This window comes from Anolis sagrei, chromosome 5 (genome assembly GCF_037176765.1).
Source record: "Anolis sagrei isolate rAnoSag1 chromosome 5, rAnoSag1.mat, whole genome shotgun sequence".
Lineage (NCBI taxonomy): Eukaryota > Metazoa > Chordata > Lepidosauria > Squamata > Dactyloidae > Anolis > Anolis sagrei.
Window position 1 is genome coordinate 27,675,272 of NC_090025.1, and position 23,907 is coordinate 27,699,178.

The 23,907-nt window shown below is 37.9% G+C and overlaps 1 protein-coding gene across 2 annotated transcripts in view; it reads right to left on the reverse strand.

The window, feature by feature from the left end:
• MANBA (mannosidase beta) overlaps positions 1-23,907 on the reverse strand; it is a 66,947-nt gene that overhangs the window by 39,319 nt on the left and 3,721 nt on the right. Inside the window, exons 2-5 of one of the 2 annotated variants that reach the window (XM_060779161.2) lie at positions 11,652-11,746; positions 9,556-9,661; positions 8,378-8,548; positions 184-307 (exon numbers count right to left, since the gene is read on the reverse strand). In XM_060779161.2, coding sequence (XP_060635144.2) covers positions 184-307; positions 8,378-8,548; positions 9,556-9,661; positions 11,652-11,746 — 496 coding nt within the window. The remainder of the gene's footprint in view (positions 1-183; positions 308-8,377; positions 8,549-9,555; positions 9,662-11,651; positions 11,747-23,907) is intronic. The other variant, XM_067468617.1, reaches the window with a different exon arrangement.

Here is a 23,907-nt window from a genome sequence, read left to right on the forward strand (position 1 = left end):
ACTGCAGCTTTCCCCATGATACTCCCGGCAAAATGCCAAAGGAGATTGTGAAACATGTAATCCTAATAAATCTCAAGAGTGTCAGAAGGCTAATATATAGTTGTGCCATTGCTTTTTAAAAAAGCACTAGTTTTTTTCCACATAACCATTTTTTTTAGATATACTCTAGATGAATTTACTTACCATAGTGAGGAATCACAGAAAAATAGGTCAGATGGCAAAGATTATATGCTTCAATTCTAACATCTTTCCAAATTCCCTGAGTGGGGAAAGAAGGACCCCAGTCCCAGCTAAAAGAACACTGCTCCTGCAATTAATCAGAAACACACATAAGAAGTTTAAGTCACTTTGGTAATGGGTTAACTTGTTCTGGAAGTGTAGATCAAGAGTGTTTTAGCATGCAAATTAATAGGATTTATCTAGACATCTATCCCACCACATCTCCAAAAATTAGCACAATAATAATAATAAAAAGTCTTAGATCTATAACAGAAAGAAATGTGTATGCCAACCTACAAAACCTGTAACACTCCCACACATGAGTTTTTATACTCAGGAAACCTACTCAATATTAACTTGTCATCTGCTGAGGAAAAGCACACCATCTGGTATGGAAACCCTGTGAGCTAAAAGGAGATTCTCAGACCTAAATCCACTTGCTACTCCTAATTTTTACTCAAAAAATAAACTGTTGAATACCAACTCAACATTTATGCAAAGCCATCCAATTCAATGGGACTGCTCTAACGTAGGATCAGTAACTGTACTGCAGTCTGCCCAAACAAAACATTGAGTGGTGTTGTAGCAATATGATAAATGAATAAATGGGCCACTAGCTAAGACTACGGGGCCCCAATATTATTTATAATACAGAATAACAACAACAGAAAGACATATCAAGCTATTATTTTCCCCTTTGGAATGATTTGCAGACATTTCAGTTTACATGCAGATGTTATTGTTCCCCCTGACCCAATGAAAAATATCCTACAGGGTGAATTATACACACTGTTTGCAAACTGTCTCTTTGCACAAATGTTACCAAACTGCAGAAATGTAGGGAATTCCCTTCACCAAGACATGCTACAGTTCTTTCTCCTGTTGGAATCTGATAGCAGATGCAAATAGTCTACTTTTGGCCCTTTTTAAAGAAAAAAAAGATTTTCTGCTTGAAATACAAGCATAACTTGTTTTAAATGGGGATTACATTTCCTTGTGTCTTGCAAGTACATTACTTCCCTAGACGACAAGTTTAACATGTCGCTTTAAAACATTTTCACTATCAAATTTCAGCTTTGTAGACCTCATTTGGTCTACATTGACCTACATGCTCCTTAAGAGACACATGTTTTTTACGCTGTACTTCCTATATAAAGTGTACTCAAGAGTAGGTTATTGATATTAGACTAAATTCTACCACAACTGGACCAGCACACCCGCAAAGCATATCATAAGTATGTGACATCAGAAATGCAGTCATAGCTTTCCAAATGTAGCATCTACATCAATCAAATGGATTTCAGATCTCTCTCTGACCAAGAGTTCTCATTTCAGATTTGGTCTTATTCATACATTAACATTTCTATTGAACTAAACACACTTACAGCTATGAAATGCCACATAGCCAAGGTATACTGCACGTGGTAATATAGTCCAATGAGTTTCATATACAGATGGTTGCATGATTATCAAACATAAAGATTTACATACAATATTGACACCACTCGCTACACAGGAAGGATGTGAAATGTTCATCAGAATCAGAGACCATCATCCTAAAAATCTGTAGTGATTCTGCATACCATCATGTAACATGCTTTTTTGTGGCTTCGTCCCATATTACTACAGTAACAACTGGAGATTAAAAGCACATCATACATCAAATAATATGAAGTAATGACCCATTCAGAAGAATAAAAAAATATTCTCATTAACTTTTATATATTCTTATATCCGTTTTCTTTCTGTATTTCATTTGTAGTCATTTCAAGAGATCTTCTTATAGCAGAATAAAGACTTGAAAACATTTTATTAAAAGATATTCAGCAATCATGTTAATGAATATTATCTTCTGAAACAGCTGTACTAAAAACATTTATTTCTGTTTTATTGACTATTCTAAAGCCTTTGACTGTGTGGATCATAATAAATTGTGGTAAGTTCTTGGTGGTATGGGGATACCAAGTCACCTTGTCTGTCTCCTGAGGAAACTGTATAATGACCAAGTAGCAACAGTAAGAACAAGGAGCTCCCGGTGGCACAGTGGGTTAAACCCCTGTGCCGGCAGGGCTGAAGACCGACAGGTCACAGGTTCAAATCCGGGGAGAGGTGGATGAGCTCCCTATATCACTCCAGCTCCTCATGAGAGAGAAGCCTCCCACAAGGATGATAAAAACATCCTTGCAGACGGCCAATTCTCTCACACCAGAAGCGACTTGCAGTTTCTCAAGTCACTCCTGACACAACAAAAAAAAAAGGAAGAAAAGACTATTTATTTTATTTATTTATTTCGGGTACTTTTACCCTGCCCTTCTCAACCCCCGAGGGGGGACTCAGGGCGGCTTACAAAAAGGCACAATTCAATGCCTACATAGAATACATATACATATAAAAACCGCAATCAAACAATTATCACAATTAAAACAGTCATTATATAACACAATCAATAAACTACTGAATAACAGACTGGTTCAAGATTGGGAAAGGAGTACGGCAGGGCTGTGTCATCTCACCTGAGCTATTCAACTTGTATGCAGAACACATCATGCAACATGCAGGGCTTAACAAATCCAAAGCTGGAGTTAAGAGTTGCTGGAAGAAACATTAACAACCTTAGATATGTAGATGATACCACTTTGGCTGAAAGCAAGGAGGAGCTGAGGGACCTTCTAACCAAGGTCAAAGAAGAAAGTGCAAAAGCTGGGTTGCAGTTAAACATTAAAAAAAACAAGATTATGGTAATCAGACTGATTGATAACTGGCAAATAGAGGGAGAAAACGTGGAGGCAGTGACAGACTTTGTATTTCTAGCTGCAAAGATTACTGCAGACGCAGAGTGCAGACAGGAAATCAGAAGACTGTTTGCTTCTTGGGAGGAAAACAATGACCAATCTCAATAAAATAGTGAAGGGTAGAGACATCACACAGGCAACGAAGGTCCGCATAATTAAAGCAATGGTATTCCCCGTAGTAACCTATGGATGTAAGAGCTGGACCAAAAGGAAGGCTGAGCGAAGGAAGATAGATGTTTTTGAACTGCGGTGTTGGAGGAAAATTCTGAGAGTGCCTTGGACCGCAAGAAGATCAAACCAGTCCATCCTCCAAGAAATAATACCCGACTGCTCACTGGAGAGAAGGATATTAGAGGCAAATATGAAGTACTTTGGCCACATAATGAGGAGATAGGAAAGCTTGGAGAAGATAATGATGCTGGGTGAAGTGGAAGGAAAAAGGAAGAGGGGCCGACCAAGGGCAAGATGGGTGGATGGTAACCTTGAAGTGACAGGCTTGACCTTGAAGGAGCTGGGGGTGGTGACGGCCGTCAGGTAGCTCTGGCATGGGCTGGTCCATGAGGTCAAGAAGAATTGGAAGCAACTGAACAAATAAACAACAAAAAAACTAAAACAATGTCTTCCACTAAAAGGTGTGTTCTGAGAAGCACAAAGTACATTTCATGTCCTCATGTGTTTTAATAGATCCTATACTTCTTGCAGCTGTATTTGATTCTATATTAATAATTAGAACATGGCTTTTTTAAACTCCAGCTCCTAGTATCTCATGGCCTTAAGTGGATCATATGAGATCCCTATGAAATTCATGGGATCGCAGTGAGGTAAACAGGTGATTTGAAGGCACATTCACAGACATGGGGAACTAATCGGATATTGCAAACAGGTGTTCTTAACGTCTCAGTGCCCATTGTGAAATAGCTTGTGTAGCTATGGGATCCAAGTGCCCATTATGAAATAGCTTGTGCAGCTATGGGATCCAAGGTAGCTACGCTAGCATAAATTTACAGTATGCTAAAAATGTATAGGATATTGGCCAATACATTTAACTGCCGTAGCAGTAGCTTGACTTTCACTGACCTTATGGAAATGATACGCAAACTATGTGAACAGCACATGACCAAACAATGTAAGTTAGCTTCAGTTCATACTAAGTTTTCCAGGAAAAAAACCAAGTTGTTGACCACTGCCTGGAAACATGTCTTGATTTGACCTCAGGACTCCACAGCCTGGAGCACGCATACAATAGAACTTGCTAAAGTTTTGCATAGTGACCTACCCGTCTAAATTTATAATCCTAATAAACGGCAGCTGAGCCAAACTAATTTCGGCAACACATGCTGCATTTGCCTAGCTTGTCCCCTGTAACCCAGAGAATCAGCTTGCTTGACAGTGTATCATGTTCAAGGAGGTTATAAAGCAGGCCATGTGCTTATTTCAAGTGTGTTAACAGTAGAGGCAACCGTTTCTTAGAAAACAGCCTACAAAAACAAAAAGATCTTTTTACATTACTGATTCTGGCAACGAGACTGCCAAGTTTCAAATCTGTACAGGTAATTGTTAAGACCACACAAGAGTAATTATCTCAGACTTGATTCAGATTTCAAGGCATTAAAACAGAACAGCAATGCTGGTACGTTCACCATGAGAAAATTAGGGATTAGAAGACACTAACTGCAGATTTTACAGTTTCAAAGCTAAAAATGTAGATTGGGTTTCCAAGTTTATAGAGGAAAATATTTCTATCACAAAAGTCTAGAAATTTGATTCTGAAATTCATGTGAAAAGGCAAGTGAATTCATTTCATTTTTCGTACTTGCAATCCTAGAAGTAGCCCTCATTGCCTTTTATATATACTCCCTACAAACCTAGGATTCTGATTTGTTTTTTCTTAGTAAATGATTTGTACACTTTCATGTGTGCACACACACAAATGGTGGATGCAAAGAGGAGAGTAGTGACAGAATAGGCACATTTCTGAAATTGCTATTGTGCAGATTAGTGGTTCCCAACCTTTTTTTGACCAGGGACCACTTGACCAGGGATCACTTTGGGCTAGGTTATCTGAGTCCACACGGCCATATATTCCAGTTCAAAGCAGAAAGTGTGGGATTTTATTCCGCTGTGTGGAAGGGGGCTAAGTTCTTAAGAAAGAGATCTTTCCAATCATCATCTACCTGATCATTTTGACTAGAAACTATACTTGGAACTCGCTACACACTAAACATATGCTCTGCAGTTTTCTTCCATGTGTATTGACCATAACTCCCTGAAAAAAGGCAGTGACAGACACAAGATAAGAGGGGAGTAAATTGAGAAAACTGCCACTTTAGGAAACATCCAAGTCAGTTTTCAAGCATGACCACACAATTCCTTTGAGGCTCAGAATTTCTTTTTGAAATCTATTTTCTGTGTGGAAAAAACTTTAAGACTCAAAGACTCTCTTCAAAATGATATTTCCAAAAACATGTAAAAATCATTCTCCTGGCATCTTCTGCTCTAAAAATAGTACTACAGCTGTTCAAGTTTTTTTTTTACCCCTGCACTGTTTCTGATCAACAGAAGAGAATAACATACGAATTCAAGAGCCAAAGGATGACCTTACCATATTTTAATTAATTGGTGTAACAAATATAGCTCCTTTTTTCACAACTTATTTAAGTTTGTATCTAATTCAGTGGCACTAGTTACATTGTAAAGGAAGATTAACATAACAAAAGGTATTGTCTATTATATTTAAATTATTTTTTTATTTATTTCCTGCATTTGTAACCCACCCTTCTCACCCCCGAGGGGAGGACTCAGGACATCCTCACAGCAAGCACCATCCGGTGCTGTTACAATTATAAACATTCAACAATACAATTAAAAGCATTAAACAGTTAATTAAAACAGTTAATTAATTAACAATAAATTAAAAACAGTCAATTAAACAATCAATTAAAACATGCCAATTAAATACCATTTTCTTTTCTACTGTCCTATAGTGGTCATTATAGACAAGAGTTATGGGATCATTAAGAGAAAATATACTGAGCCAATGAGAACATTTCAGTGTTAACAGTTTAAACAACATAACATTTACAAAAGCATTCATGCCTTCTTATTATGAGCATTAAATCCTGAAAGGATTTTTTAGGGAGTGAGTACCATTTAACAACATGGATTTACATGCAGGTAAGCAGAGATCCAGAACACTGTATGAGTTAAATGTTAGATTGAGAATTCAGAGGTACCATGTCTTTGGTCAGCCATTAAACCCACTGAGCCCATCACTCACTCCATCACAACATTGTTAAGAAGGTGGTATGAGGGCCAAGCAAGGTGTGTATGCTTCCTTGAGATAATTGAGATGTGATATATATATATATATATATATATATATATATATATATATATATATCACATCTCTGTGTTTTGATTTTGTTGTTGTATGCAAATAAAGGCTATGACCTGTATTGCATTGTAACATCTAATTCAGCAATTAGAATCTGGACCCAATTTAGTTCAAACACAATTACATTCTTATCCAGTCCTGAAAACAAATCCAAATTTGGAAACCTGGATCAGCAGTCTTCCTTCACTTAATTGCTTTGGGAGACAAAACATTGGCTATAACTTTAGTTTTAAAGATTACACAAGTGTGCATGTGCCTTTGTGTCACAAACTAATACCAGGTGTTGAGACAATCTTTCACAAGACAAACCACCATGCCTAAGAAAATCCTATGAAATTCATGGAATCACCAATGCAACAAAGAAACAGGAATGCTCTGTTTCTCATGTTCTTAGAAATGAAATACTAGTGCAATTTCCACCGCCAAGACACTATATTTGGAAGGCCATCATACTCGGACAATGAGGGATCGCCTAAGTAAGTAAGTAAGTAAGTAAGTAAGCAATTTCTATCACGTTCCCAGCCATAATGGCTGTAGTGAGTGAATGCTTTGAATTATCTTGTTTCCCCCAGTGGTGCAAATATATTCACCTGCTGAGCTATACAGCAGAAAAGTGAGACATAACTTTTGATTAACTAATGCTTCCCAGAAACAGTCAGAGCTGCATAGATCAGCACAGAAGAAACAGCAAACACAGACAAAGCAGCTTGGCCAGGATGCTTACAACTCTGCCAACATATCCTGGCACTTCTGAAAGCTAATTCTCATCTCTCTTCTTTATTAAACATCCAAGATGGATAATGCACAATCTACTTCTCCTGTGAAACCAGCATGAGCTGCCCATAATTCTTGCTATGTGGTTCTATTCATTTCTATGGGGTTTGCTGGGACAGTATTTCAGTGGGTTGTACTCACTGCTTATAGCAACTTTCTTGTTCTCCTGCTGTCAGTCTCGTCAAGTACCAGTTCTGCTTGAACAATTTCCTTTCTCACATTGCTAATGCTGAGTTTTTCAATATTTCTCAATACAGTGCAACCTTATATTTGTGGGGATAAATTCCTGAATGGAAACAGGAAGCTATGGATAATCGCAAACCCTATTGAAATAAACAAGATTCACCAGAATTTATCATATAGTTACCCTGGAAGACCAAGAAAATTCCTAAAAAGATACATCACCTATAGAATTCTCTATGTCCTCACAGGTGAGCCTATTTATTTATTTATTTATTTATTTATTTATTTAGAGCTTTTATAACCAGGTCTTCTTGACCTCCGAAGAGGGACTCAGGCCGGCTAACAGCAGGAAATTCATACACAAGTAGGATAAACATAATAGCATCATTAATACATAAAATACATTAAAATACAGATCATACAGTTACATAAAGCCAGTGACCTATGGTAATTTCCAGTGAAAGAATGCCATAGAATTGCCTGAAAGGCCAAGAAAATCCCAAGAGAAGACATATTTTGTCAAATTTAGGTAAGTTAAACCATGGGTATTGATCCTGCATGTACAGACATCATACTGTAAAGTCTATCATATATTGTAATAACCCTGAGTAGAGAACAAGCATTGTTGCTGTTGTTGTCTCATCTATTCCCCAATTCAGGACTAAAGGCAGGCTACAATAATTAAAACAAGTGTTTGAAATGTATATAATTCAAAAAATAAGTAATTGCTGGTAAATTATCATAACAAATGAAAATCAGATAAAATGAAAAGCATTAAAAACAACAAATAAAAATCTATCTCATTTTACATTTCCTATTAAAATATTTTAATCTATTTTAGATACAGTCATTTATATATAAAAGCTCATAACACACACACATACAAACACATATACTTTTCAAAAAAGAAATATAATCCAAAGGGCAAATGCTAAGAATTGAAGGATTAATTTGATTTAATCAGAACTGTTTTTCAATTTAAGAGATTTTCTGCACACACGCACAATGCTATTACCTTTCTGATGAAATTAACGTGACACTGCCCTTTCTGTACAGGTGGAGGGCATTCAGGAGGTACCTGGTATGCTTTGTGAGTTTTACTCTGCTGTGCAGCATACCAAACAGCGGACAAAAACTGAACTTGAACTGCATTAATCTCCTTGATGACATCAGTAATATCAAACCTCTGTTAGAGATAAAGAAAAATGCATTACAGATATATTAACCACTTCCACGCAGCATGCATTGATTCAGTTGTCTATGTTCAATTATTACTTTATTCACTTATAGAAATAGCTCGCTTGTATGAATGATGTTAAAAATATATTAACTGATATGTGCTCCTATGGTTATAGCTTCAACTCTCTGAACATCCTAAATCAGGGGAATCAAACTTCCAAGCACCCAATCTAATCCACTCTGCTCTGGATCTCCATCTGGACACTGGAAAGTGTAAGGAAGCCCTTTAATCCTTCCTTCTGCTCTTTCATCCCTTATGAGCCATGTGAGGAGATTCTCCTTATGCCACCTGCTTTTCCAATTAGGAGGGTGAGTAATATGTTGGGAAATCTCATTGTTTTCTTTTACCATTGATATTAAAACAAACCCAAGTCATCAGGCCTGGAAAGAGCTCAGAATCCCCTCCTCTTACCCTTGTGAGATTGCCCACTGTCATAGATGTTACTTCAGAGATTAAGTATGCTAAACTTGCAGCATAAACTATAGATTTTAATATGTATTGGTGTTATATGCTATTTTAACTGATGTTCTGTGTTGTGTTATTTGTTTTTGTTTTTTGCCTCAATCCAGAGGAAAAGGCATGTTAGCAAAAATGATAGTTATGACACTTGTATCACAGATATTAACTTTATTCAGTTGCAGAAGTCTCTCGGAAAAGGATACTTTCCCTTTGTGAGCAAGCATTGTTGATTCTCGATCAACTATTCAATATACACACCAAACAGGCTACTGCCTTCTTAACTCATTTCTACACTAATAATTAAACTTTCATCCATAGGGGAGATATTCTGGATCCTGGACCCATACTTGACCCACATGAAGTCCTAATATAGTCCTCCTGTAGTTCCCTACATGGACATGCCCATCCAAAAAGAAATCCAAACCTAGAGTTGAAAAAAACTCTGTGTTAAAACCACACTAAGACACAGAAACTTCTTTAATTAGAAAACTCACATATTGGTTGAACATGTTGTCCGTCTTCCCAACAGTGACATTATTGACCAAAACCTCTGCTATGGTATCCAGTCCCTCAAAGACCAAACTCACTTTTTGCCACATGCTACAGAAAAAGAACAGAAGGGGGTATTATCATGAGTTTCATAATGCATCAATATCCTAGTGCAGATGGAAAGCTGCTAAAACAAAATGCCAGCACTAGGAACATCAATTTCATTTTCTGGCATGTACCCCTCTGATATGGATTTCCTTTTCCTTTCCTGGCCTGCTTTAATCCTGTTTTAGTATTCCTTCTACACACTGACACAACTGCGGTTAAGATAATAAAGATCTAAAATGGGTTTTCAAATTCTGGTTAGGATTTGAGTTCTGCTTACATCAAGCATTGTAAACTTGCAGAATAAATGCTAATATCACAGTAAATTCAAGAGATGAGGAAATTGATATCAATTTTATTTCTTACCTCTCTTTTTCCATGAATCAAAGAAAAAGAGAACGGAGCTTTTATATTGAAAATCATAGACCCAACTACTCATGAATCATTAATCCATATCCAAAATAATCTGAAAATGAACCATTTATAGTCTTCTCCAAAAGTACGGAACTAGGCTAAGGGCAGGGGGTTTATCTGCTTTTCAGAAAAGGGCAGCCAAATGGTTTAGAGACTAAAGCATTCCCCTCTGGAAATGGGGATGCTTAGCCCTGAAAAGAACTCATGTTCATTCATTGAAGCTAATGTTAACAGATCTGGGACAGATAAAAGTAGTTTCACACAGAGCACTGTTAATACTGTGGAATCCATTGCCATAAAATACAGTGATGGCATCCAAGTTGGACAAAGTTAAAGGAAATTGGACGAATTCACACAGACACCAATGACTGCCAATTAAGACCACTCTATGCTATCTTCGGTATCAGTGATATCACATCTCTATTATCAGTTTCTTGAATATGAGACACAGAAGAGTCCCTAATAATGATCTTTCCATAGTCATCTGAATAAGATGTGTCTTTACTCTCATATAGAATGGCCTTTCTTAGATTCTTACAACCCATGCAATTCACCAGTCAGCATGGTCTTCTAGGGGACATACTACCTAGGGTGTTTTGGGATGATTTTTCAAATCCCAATACATCATATAACACAAAGTAATGACTCATCCAGAAGAATAAAAAAAAACTGACTAGCTTTTCAGATAGGTTTTATATATTCTTATATGTTTTATTTATGTATTTCATTTATGATTACTTCAAGAGAGCTTTTTATAACAGAATCAAGGCTTGAAAACATTTTATTAAAAGCTATTCAGCAATCATAAGTTACTGAATATTTATTTTCTTAAACAGCCGTACTAGAAGAATGACTTCCACAAAATGTTGTGTTCTGAGAACCACAAGGTACATTTCATTTACTTGTGTGTTTCCATGTATCCAACATTTCTTGCAGCTGGATTTGATACTATATTAACAATCAGAGCATGGGTTTTTTTTAACTCCAGTTCCTAGTATCCCACAATAAAAGTTCCAGTCACAACAGAAATTCATGATACATACTACACCTACATATTTTGTTAGGGATCCATTCCAGGAACCTTTGTGTAATATGATATACATGTGATAATCAGGAACTTTATTTTTCATCCCAAAAATGACTGATGTCTTGGGCTTCCAAATAATTGAACAGAAGTACTCAGTGATGCCTACAGAAGTGTTTGCTTTAGGACTCGTACGGTCAATTTCCAGAGGAACAACTAGCAGATGATGACCACAGAATCATCCTGGAAGCTTACAGAGAACTATTTTAGGAGCTCTATCCTTTCCAAAAATTGATTCTGCACTTTGGACAGCCCTTTGGATTAAAACCCAAAGTGGATTTACTGCCCCACTGGCAAAAGAACAACTGTCTACCATTGTCAGAAAAAAAATTACTGGAAGAGAAATGGAGCATGTTCACCTGAAAGGTGCTCCTGATAGCTACTGTTCCAACAGACATCAACTCCAAGGTGAGCCTTATTCAGCCCAGTAGTATTTATTTCTATAAGTACCTCTGGGATTTCAGCCTAAATCTTAGTATGCATATGTTAAGCTCATACCTGATGTCAAAAGGACTTTTGAATGTTATGCTGTATGTCCAGTTATCCAGAGCAATCCATGCGTAGGTCAAGTCATTAAATCTGTAATAAGGATCCTATTAATTAACAACAGAAAATATAAAAAACACTGCTTATTAAAAAGCAACAATGCAAATTAACTACAAATACTGATATATGAATTCAGAAAACTGAAATAATAACCCAGAGGTGAATACAGGATGGAGCAAATCCTGCAACCTGTAAGAAGGATGACTGCATTAACTTTCTACTGATACTTCAATTAGTAAATGGAAGAAAGGCCTTTACAGCTAATAAAGCCTTCATTAAATGGCAATCGTGTTGTTGTTGGCATTCATGTTTATCCTATGTTTCATTCCATGTTTATCCTATGTTTCAAGTCTTCAATCCCATAGCAGTCCTATTCTCAATGGAAAAGGGGTAAATGCATCAGAAATTGATCAAAATGCTTAGGGTGAACTCTGTAGAAACTACTAGAGGGAAACCAAGCCTAATGGGGTAAAGGAAAATGTGGGCAACTTTCCATTTTGTGGCCTACTCTAAGCTTAAATTACCTTATGTCAGATAAAATTATCTCATACCAACATACTCCCACATGGTATCTTCCAGTTCTAACGGACTAAAATCCCCCCTGATCATTCTCAGTCTCCATGAGGAAAGGCCAGTATACCATGAGGTAACCTGGCTTTAAAGAGTCAAGAACTCAATAGGCCATGTTTTAATTGTATTTTAATCTTTACATTTGATGACACAAAGATTTAATTGTTTTTAATTATATTAATATTTAGATATTTTGTTTTTAATTTGGATTGTATTGTGTCATGTTTCTCAACTGTTTTGAGTCTCTATGTTTGGAGAAAGGTGGTGATGCCGGAAATTTGCAGTTTTTCTAAGTCCCATGGATTCCAAGGGATGCCTGGCAAGCTTCGCTAACCACTGATGTCACGAATCAGGAATCAGGAACCAGGAGTCACACCAGGTTGAAAGCAAACAACAGAGACCTTTATTAAATTTGTGCAAAAAGGACACTCCTACAGCATGGATGCTCAAAGGATACAAGTGTAAAAGCATAATCATAAGCAGACATTTTTACACACAAGAATTCTTATGCTTTAACATTCCTACATTTTGAAACTCTCTCCTTTTCCCTTGATTGGCCAGTGCTGAGAGGCCGGCCAACGTCCCCCAGGCTTCTGATTGGGCAGGAGGTGGGTCTTAGTTGGTGCGCGCCATGATTGGAGGAGACAGCAATGACGTAGCCAGGGATCTCCTCCGAGCTAGACAGGGAGGCCTCAGGGCTTCCAATGGGCTGGCAGAGGTAGTGTTGGGGGCAGTGAGATCCCTAGGGGTCAAGCCAACCCCTAGGTGTGTAGCAATAGAATGCTGGAGACAAAGAAAAGTCCAAAAGATGATTTGACTGGATTATGCAGATACCGGGTCCTGCTGGAGAAGACAATAGGGGTTGCTGTCCCATGCTGGGAAGACAAAGAAAGAGTCCCAAAGATGTATATCGTGATGGGATTGTAATCAAAGTTTCATCCTGGACTCTTGTTCTGCGGATAGCTGAGATGCCCGAAGAGGAACTGCTGGGCAGTGGGTAGATGGGCTCCCGCTGAGATCCACGAAGGTCCTGGTCCCTTAGATTATGTCCCATCTTTGGTTCTCACACAGGGCATGGAATAGGTATCTGGAATTGCTCAAGAGAGGTTACTGGAGTTCATAGGTTCATGTACATTTACCTTCATTTCATAGAGTTAAATCATAATAAAAACAATATTAAAATTATAAAAGACGGTTCATGTGATGTTTGGTATAGGCTTACAGAGAGAGAAGATGGGATGAAGTGAGAGTGAGTTTCCCCACTGCTGAACACAAGATGGAAAAGGTCATTTGTCTTATTTGTTTATATTTTATTCCCTCCACTCATGAGCACATCTGCATGTCCACATAAGAAAAAAGAGAAAAAAAGAATAAATGAAAGAGATATATATATAGTAGCAAGGATTTGGAAATGAAAGTGCTTTGGATACATTTAGTCATTTGGCTTGCATCTTGGCTGTGGAAAAGGGAGAGGGTAAGTAAGATGGGCAATTTCCATTGAAGCCTTGGAGATTCGCTGATGCAGACTGACTCAAGCTGAACAGCTGAGCCAGGGGTGTGTGTCTATGTGTGGGCGCTTGGGGACTATAGAGTGTGGGCAGCCATTTCCAGTTCATCTGGCCTTCTGTCCTTGACAAACACCAATTCCCATGAAGGTCAAACTATGTCTTCTTTCTATTAGAGGTGGGGTTGGGGGTCCTCGATAACAGCAGGATAAAAATAAATAAATAAAGCCCCTCAGTCTCCAAAGCCTCACACTTGAGTGTTATTAACTTCAACATGAGTGTGCCTAGAAGGTGGATGTATTCTTTCCTTACATCTATGCAAGGGCCCCAACTCTTTCATGACATGCCTGAACATGTTGCTCTTCTTCCCCTTCTTATGACACATTTACCTTCTTTCAAGTGGCCTGAGAAAGGCAAAGTCCAAAACTGAGAAATGTTTTTGGTTCCACAATATCAGCCACCATGTAGGCTGGCCGATTCTGAGATCTGTTCTCTTTTGTTTTCCAAGCTGTAATCTATCATCGTGATGCCTCTGTCCAATATGAACAGCTACAGAAGGTTTGGCAGAGTGTTCCCATTATGCATTTCTGCTGCCAGCTCCTTTGACATAAAAGAAAATGGAAGCCAGCACAACAGCTCAGGCCCAAAGGCTCACACTGGGACAAAAAGGAATTTGCAGATCCCTCTTCTTGTGCTTCAGGTTGGCTGCCAATTCTACAGATAGCATCCTTCCAGATATGGGTTATTTCTTCACATTAGAAACATGGCCCCAAAGCAGCTGCTCTATTTTTAGAAATGGGCTTTATCAGGCTTGTCAAGTCATGCCTGTGAAGTGGTAAAGCATGTTTGTGGAATGCCTGCTATAGTTATGTCTCTCCTCCCGCCCTCAACACTATCAACACTATTCTCTGAGATGCTCCTTAAAGAGGATTCAAGAAAGGAAGTATATTAAATAAGACTTAATTCTCTTATCAACGCTTAAAACACAAGACTGTAATAAGGCAATCCCTGGGGAACCCACACTTGGTTGACCCCGCATTTTTATCCTCATTAAATCAGCACTTGCAATAGGGGAGGCCTTTTCTATGGCAAGCCTGGTACAATATTTCCATGAGAGATTTTTGTGAAGATAACCAACCACTCATTTGAATGAGTTGGTTAAGGGCAGGAGAGAGAAAGGAAAAAGCACTAGTCAACCTATATCTTTGTGAGAGTGTGCTGTATATTTTAGTGAGCCAGTGCTAAATATAAACTCTGACAGGAATATTTAGCACTACTGTAGGAAATAAGGATACATGGACTATTCTCTGCAGCCAAGATATTTTCAGAACTGAAGTGCAGGTCGCACAGCAGGTTAATATTTAATTGTATTTTAGAGTCATTTCATTCCACCCTCTTTGTCTAGACTGTAAATGTAAAGATTTGTGCATATCAGTCTTGATTCCTGAAGGTTAAAGACATAAAGCTTTTAGACTGTTAATTCCCTAACCATCAGAGACTCACTAGCATGCCATGAGAAATGCATTCATTCAATATCTACTTTTAGAAAAATTGTTGTACTGCAGGCTATAATACTGCTGAAGGGGAAGACAGCTATGAGGACTCCAGGGATTTTCTGGTTATGCCTCACTTGAAACAGCTTCCATAAAAGCATAAAAATTCCCATTTCCTTTCTGCCACCAGATTCCTCCATCTAATCCCTAGCATATATCTGATAAAATTCTGCTTTGGGAGAGGAACAGGTTAATTTCAATACGCATTCCTCTTAACACCTCTTTTGACCCTGAATCGAGCTGATAAAAAATGAATGGCTATTACCCATGAATGCTGTAGAATATTTTTGCCTTGCGGCCGCATTGTAAACCCAACCAAGAGGGCTGGGCCAGGAGGGAGAGAGCCTGTGAGAGGGTGGGGCCAGGAGGGTGTAGGGCAAGACCTGGATAATCCTCAGGTTGTCCTCCTGGCCTAAGGATGGGGCTGCTCGCTTCATCCTTATGCTGGGAGGTAAATGAGACATGCAACTGCCCCAATCCTCCTCCCCCGATCTTTGGACTGTCCTCTCAACATTATGTTGGGAGGAGGGCAAGACAGAAGATAGCTGAGAGTGCTTCCTCGGGCTGTCCTCTCAGTATAAGAAAGGGGCCACTCGCACAGTCCTTTTGCCGGGAGAAGGGCGAGACACGCTGTGGCTGAGAGTGCTCCAGAGTGCCTTCCTCTCCTGTCCTTTCTGCATAACAATGTGGCAGGCCACAATGTCCTTATGCTGAGAGGACAGGGAAAATGAGGAGGGCCTGAGGTAAGCGCCCGGGCACAGCATCCGGGCCCCAGGCTTTAGTTTGCCCACGCCTGCTCTAGCACCTGAGACAACACTTCCCTGAAAGCAAACTACTGGACAAAATAGCAAGAAAGAATTATACCTCTACTCACGCATCCTTTTGTGACCTTTCCTTTGACATCTAGTTACCAGTTAACATAATGGACCCAGGGCTCATGGAATAAAATATCAGGAAATTCTTATTATAAAGGACAATGCCATCACTTGCCTCTGCGCCTAACATCCCTGTTTCTAATGAACTAGGCTGAAATTCCCACTGAGGTTTAAGTGTGGGAATTGTCCCAGTAACAATCTCCTGCTGCATGCTATTATTGCGGTACAGTAACAATCTGGAAATGGTTTGGTTTGAAATGAACAATTAAGATCCTTTAGCTTTTCCAAAAACCTACTGTTAATCCTGCTGAAAGCAGCTAGAATTAAAAACTCGATTTAGTGATAGGTTGCTATTTTTGGGAGATGGGATACTGATCTAGACATGGTCTGATCCAGAATGACTCGTTTTACATTCTTTCTGTGAGATGATACCTGTAGACCAGCTCACACCAGAGTCAATTTGTTCATTTGTATGGGTATAACCTTTATTCCAGACTAAAAGCCAAGACATAAAGATACATTATTTTTCTGATTAGCAAGGGCATCGATCAAAAAATACATTTTGTGCATTCTATCACCCTATGTGTTTAATTTATACAAAAAACATGTCAACTCAAAAATAGGAAAGGATTGGAAGAAATATCAATAAGATATGCAAATTACACCATACTACTAGCAAAAAACAGTAGATTTGGAACAATTATTAAGAAAAAATAAGGAAGAACATGTAAAAATATGCAAATAATGACCACAGAAGATTTGTAAGATTTTAAAGTAGATGAAGAAAACATCAAAAATATTTTTAAATGTTCTAGAATGCTTCTAGAACATGGCCATACAACCCGAAAAACCTACAACAACCCAGTGATTCTGGCCATGAAAGCCTTCAACAATATTTTTAAATGTCTATACCTCATTAATAAACAGGGAAACTGTAATCAAGAAATCAAAAGATGACTTAAGACTTGGAAGGACAGCTGTAAATGAACTAGATTTAAAAAGTTAGGAATATCTACACTGCTGCAACTCAAAGTGATGGTTCATGAACTGCTGCCAATCTATAAGTCATCCGCTCTTGGTCCTTGAAGTCTTTCCAGAAAAGAAAGAAATTATTTTAGCCAATGCCCACAAATATTATACCAGTCCCTGGCACAGTGAAGGGGAGTGGTATTCCTTGTTCCACATATAATTTAAGTAGAATTTATCTATTCCACAATATATTTTTATTTCTCGCTTCATCCTTACGTATGGATATGAAAACTGGACAGTAAAGAAACTGATGGAAGAAAATTCTTGTCTTCTGAAACATTGTGCTTTAGGAGAGTTTCATAGATCCCACTGATTGCCAAAAAAAAAAAAAAAAAAAAGACAAATAAATGGCCTAAGAGCAAAACTTTGAATTTCAAAATCCTTGAAATTCAAATGGTCACCATAAGTAAACAGGTGACCTGAAGGCACATACACACAAACACACACATCAGACTTTAGATGTATCACAAGACAATACAACCTACAGCAAAAGATGATATTACTCAGTAATGTGGAAGAATGGTTGCATTACTGGTAGATTGACTCAATCAAGAAAGTCAAAGTCTTGAGCTTGCAAGACCTGAGCAGAGATGAGTAGTTTATTGGTGGCTACTGGGACATTTCTGGAAGACTGCTCATTCATAGGGCTATTATATGTTGGAGCTGATTTAATGGTACACAGCTGTCTATGTGCTTTAAAGTTGCCTGTTCACATATGGCAACCCCATGAATTTTTAATAGTAATTTCTTAAGCAAGAAAAACAGGCAGTCCCCAAGTTAGGTTTTTTCATAAGCTGAATTTGTTTGTAAATTGAAACAAGTACATTTATTAAAGTGTAACCCCAGCCAAACACACACACACACACTTTGGATCCCATAGGGAAGAGTTAACACCCCTGTGGTGTTTGTTTAGCTGTCAGTGCCCATGTTCAGAAGATTACACCTCACGCTCTGTCCCTGTGATCACTCCATTTTGAAAAATTTGGCTTGTTATTGAAATAAGGATTGCTCAGAAAGCTTCAGTTGAGACACATTTTCGCCATAATATTAACTCTTTCAGGAGTGTATTTCTCTTCCAAGCAGTGGATTTCTCTCACTTACTGTTGTCTCACCCTGTTCTTAACTGTGAGTCATTTGTAAATCAGATGTTTGTAACTCAGGGACTGTCTGTACACAGAGGTTGTTTGATCAGTTTCTTCTTCTGAAAAACTGCCTACAGCTCCTGGTTTAGTTGGTGACCTACATCCAAGTACTAACCAGGACCAACTGGGCTTAGTCTCCAAGATCAGATATGATTTGGTGGCTTTAGGGTATTTAGGTTCCCATAATGGTACAAACAAGTAATAAATGAGTTCATAATTGCACTGACATGCCATTTTAAATGTGCAAGAGTATAACAGGAAAGACTGCTAATTAAAATGGGAAAGCAGAAGACAAATTATTTTATTACATACATAATGGTGCAAATGTTTGCTTCTAAGAGCCTCTAGGGCAATATTAAATATCAGCCATTCAAAACATACAAATCAAAACTAGTATTAATTGTGGCCCAATTAAAGAAAATGTTAGGCAATTGATTGAAAGAACTATGCAAACAAGTAAAAATAGTTCTGAAGAGAAAAGTATAGGTGCTTGCATGTTGCACACATTTTTGTTGAAGGAAACATTTAAGAAAAGGTACAAAGAGGTGTTCTCTTCTGAAATGACCACAATCCCGTTATTCTAAGAATCTGCTACCATATATATATATACACACACACATACACACACACACACACATACATACACATATATAATCTAAAAATGCTGATTAATCAAAACTGTTCTTTAGCCATCTTTTTCTTGATATTAATTATTAATTCAATTATATTGTGCTAAGGAGCCAAGGCTTGCAAGATCAAAGGGTAGGTGCTTTACTAGGGGGGAGCTGGTCATTTTATCAACCACTCCTTTGGGTTTCTCTGTTCTTGCTAAAATTGGCTACAACCAATATTCAGTTTGGGAATAAGGGAACTGATTTCCCGACCAACAATACAGAATTGTGAGGTATCCATCATATGTGGTGTTGATGGGGGCAATCAAGATCTATTTAATTGTTGAAAGGAGTTGAAAACAGGCAGAACTGATCTAAGATTAATGAATACAGCTGTTGGCAATTTGAGATGCTCCTCAAAGGTATGGTTATAGAAAGATGCAATTAACTAAATTCTGCTCAAAAGCCCATTATCCACTGGGTGAGTTCCTGTTAGAATTGTTACTTTCACTTCATAGTCTTAAAGAAATTGGGACAGTATGTATTTTCCTTTTCCTGCTGTCACTTCTATAACTCTCAGCCAGTTTGTTTTCCTTTTATTCTGGCAGAGCAAGTGACATCTGAGATGCGAATCCCTGTAGCCTAGAAGTAACAGAACATGGGATATTGACTGCTGCCAACTATCTGTTTCTCGGGATGCTGTACCCTGAGTATGAAACCTGCATAAATTATGTAAACCGAGCACACTTGCATGAGTTCCTGTACATAATTTATTCTGCAATTTGTTGTGCATAATTTATTCTTTCTCTGCTAGATGTAGGGAATGTTAAGGAGCTATACAAGAGCAAGAAATCCCACCTCCCTAAGCTGCAGACATTTATTTCACGATTTCTTTGAATCGTGAAAGTTCAACTGTGTCTTTAGAAATACAGACATACCTCAATTAACATAACCTCAGAGAACGAAGCTTCTTTTTACAAAGTCTTTTTATATGCTTACAGTTCCACTTTCCCCCTTGTTCTATCTCTCCAGCTAAATTTTTTTTAAAAGGTAACATAATCTGGCTTTTTTTTTTTTTTTTTTGAGCTCACAACCTTGATGTGTTTACCAGCTATTTTACTCTATGGCTGTGCCTCAGGAATTTACAAACGCAGCATAAGATTTCCAGCACTGATCAGAACAATAGTGTTCCTTAGAGATTTACATACGATACACCAGCAGTTCACTGTGCATTCTCATAGGACCAGATGTCATCCCGCCCCCCGCCCCCCTCTTTTTATCCACACTTACAATAGGATATCACTCACACCTGGGAATTAATTTTCAGCAAACAAAACAGAAACATACTGGGACATTTTTATATAAACAACTATATCATGATGCCCCAATAAAATCAGCCAGCCACCACCTCCGCAAAAACAGCCTTGAAATCTTCAATTACAAAGTAACCACTGAATTCTGAGAATTTCTTCCATTGTTTTGAATAACTTAATTTAATATTAGTGATCATACAGTTCTTTTGGCACAACAGCTCTGCTGGCTATCAGTGTTTCCAGACACAATTAAAAGTGCTGGTTAGAATCAATAAAATCATATATGGATTAAGCTCAGGCAATCTGACAATGTGTATTTCCATACATAGCCCTGTGCAGGTCCAGAGATCCACTAGAGAAGCCCTTCTCTGCTGCAGTGCAGCTTCTAGCCTTTTTGAATGCCTGAATAGGAATATGCCAGTGGTGGTCAAGGGTATCTGACCCTCTCAGGTAGTATTGGGCTTTCCCTTCTCTGCAGGATGGCTTTCCACATCATATCATTTATCAAAATTCATACTTTTGGCCTCAAAACCTGTTCTCAAACTATACATGAGGTTGCCTTATATATGAGTACTAGCTGTCCCCTACCACAAGTTGCTGTGGGCCTCATGGGGGTTCTGTGTGGGAGGGTTGGCCCATTTCTATCATTGGTGGGGTTCACAATGCTCTGTGATTGTAGGTGAACTATAAATCCCAGAAACTACAACTCCCAAATGTCAAGGTTCTGTTTTCCCCAAGGTCCACCAGTGTTCACATTTGAGCATATTGAGTATTCGTGTTTGGTCCAGATCCATCATTATTTGAGTCCACAGTGATCTCTGGATGTAGGTGAACTACAACTCCAAAACCAAAGGACACTGCCCACCAAACCCAGTATTTTCTGTTGGTCATGGGAGTTCTGTGTGCCAAGTTTGGTTCAATTCCATCGTTGGTGGGGTTCAGAATGCTCTTTGATTGTAGGTGAACTATAAATCCCAGCAACTACAGCTCCCAAATGACAAAATCAATTTTTTTTAGTGAAGGACATACATTGGGTTGTTAGGTGTGTTGTGTCCCAATTTGGTGTCAATTCATCCAGTGGTTTTGAGTTCTGTTAATCCCACAAACAAACATTACATTTTTATTTATCTAGATTTACAGTAAGTCTATAGGTTAAACGATAATGAATATAATCAATGGAAAGAACTATATAATAATCATATGCCCTATCAACTTGAATAGGCTAGATCTCAAACAACTTGCCTTTTTCTTCAAGCCAGGAGCCCCGGTGGTGCAATGGGTTAAACCCTTTGCAATGGGTTAAACCCAGATCTGAAGACAGGTCAGAGGTTCGAATCCGGGTAGAGTGCAGATGAGCTCCCTATCAGCTCCAGCTCCTGCTCCCCATGCAAGGACATGTGAGAAGCCTCTCACAAAGACAGTAAAACATAAAAAAAATCCGGGTGTCCCCTGGGTAACATCCTTGCAGGCGGCCAATTCTCTCACACCAGAAGCAACTTGCAGTTTCTCAAGTCGCTCCTTGCACACACACACACAAATCAAGCCATACATTGGCTTCCATTCAAAAGTAGTTATTTATTTACTTGTTTAATTTATAGCCCATAAGTCCTCTAAGAATAAAACAAAACAACAAAGTAATATATTGTATGAGTGTCAAAAATAATCATATTAAAAGACTTAAAACACATTAAAAATATAAAGCATAGGATCAAGGTACAGGACTCCCATTAAAATACCTTTCTAACACACCCAGTTTAAATGGAAAAAGTCTTTGCTGGCAAAAATCAATCTGAGAAGGAGTCAAAGTATTCTCCCATTGGAAAGAGTTCTACAGTTTGGCAACAGCCACTGAAAAGGTTCTCTACCATATCCTCACCAAATGTATCTGTGAGGATGACTGAATGTTGGGGTCTATCTTATTTTGAGCAGCACACACACACAAAGTTCTAAGAGGAGTAAATATTCTAAACATATCAGATTCTGCCTAATTTTGGAAGTTGATTTGTACTTGAATGAGAAACCACAAAGGAATACTAGTGCCGCAACCTATGGTAGATTTCAGAGAAAAGAACTGTCCAAACCACCGCTAAGTGTTCCTTGTCTAAGAAAAACCTTTTGAGAAATCCATGGGGTCACATAAGTCCACAAGCGACTTGAAGGCAAATTCTGTTATACATAGAGACAATGTATCACATGGCTCCATCTGTAGTATTAGTCATATGTACTAGCATCATCTTGTGGACTTCCCTCTCTTTGGACCTCTTTTAAACACCAAATGAACACCTTGCTCTTCATAGAAGTTTTCAGCACTAAGAATAATGGTGTAGCTTAGTGTATACCATTGTAAATTATGCAGTAATTACGCAACATCACTTGGGAGCCCCTTAATGTATACAATATAATAATTATATAAAAATACTACAACTTTAGATTCAGTATGGTTATTTGGAGTGCTGATTCAGAAAACTGCATTGGATAGACCACATCAGTTCTAGTTTCTATCCAGTAGTCACCATCTGGTCGCCCACAGAAAACCATATTTAATAAGCCTCGGCACTATAAGAGGGCTTCGTGAGACCAGTCACTCTTATCGTAATGGTGTAGTAACAGTGAGGCCCTGGACCATATTTTAGTTCTTACGGACCACTGGTGGTCCATGGACCATAGGTTGGGAACCACTGCTATATGCACTGTTTAGTGTGGTATTAGGTTGTATTGTTTATTATGATTTTTATTATAGAATGTGGTTGGGTTTAAAATACTATTTATTAAGTTGTGTCTGTATGTATGTACTTGTTTGCATTGAGTATTCGCCTTTTATGTTGTCAGTCACTTCAAATCCCATACTGGAAAATGGGGCAGGATATAAAGATTTTTTATTATTTTTATTATTTTAAATGCTTATTTATGTTTTATTTTATAGCTGGTTTTATTTGTCATATATACTGTTTGATGTGTACAGTTTTAATATGTTGTGAGCCGCTTTGGGTCCCGTTTAGGGAGAAAAGAGGGATATAAATAAAGATTTATTATTTTTGTTGTTATCATTATTCATATTATATGTATATATAATATATTCTTAGCACATCACAATAATAATAATATAATGTAATATAATACAATAATAATAATAATAATACAACATAATTACGGTATATATAATATAGTATTGTCATATAATAATACTAACATATTAAATATAAGTGTGATTGATTTAGTTCTACCATGACTATTTAATTACTTGCCTTTTTGGCTAGTTACTATACGTTTGTATTGATGTGTTTGTTTACTGCCAGATACTTCTTGTTCACATTCCCAAATCATGTGCATAAACTGCCTTTTCTGTTGACATCCATGCCAGAACTGACTACTCCCCTTTTTATAATAGACTTCTGGCAGAACATACAAAATGTGTCAACCCAAATATTAGGAATTGATTTGGCTATAATAAAAGAAATGGTAGTCTTATAAAAAGAGAGGGAATGGGAAACTGAAGGGAAATAAAAGAAGAAATAATTCAGTGCACACAAGCGCTGATTGTTTTGGATGGAAAGACAAATCAAGGTACATTGTTTCAGTATATGGTGGACCAAATGGAATTCGAGAGTAT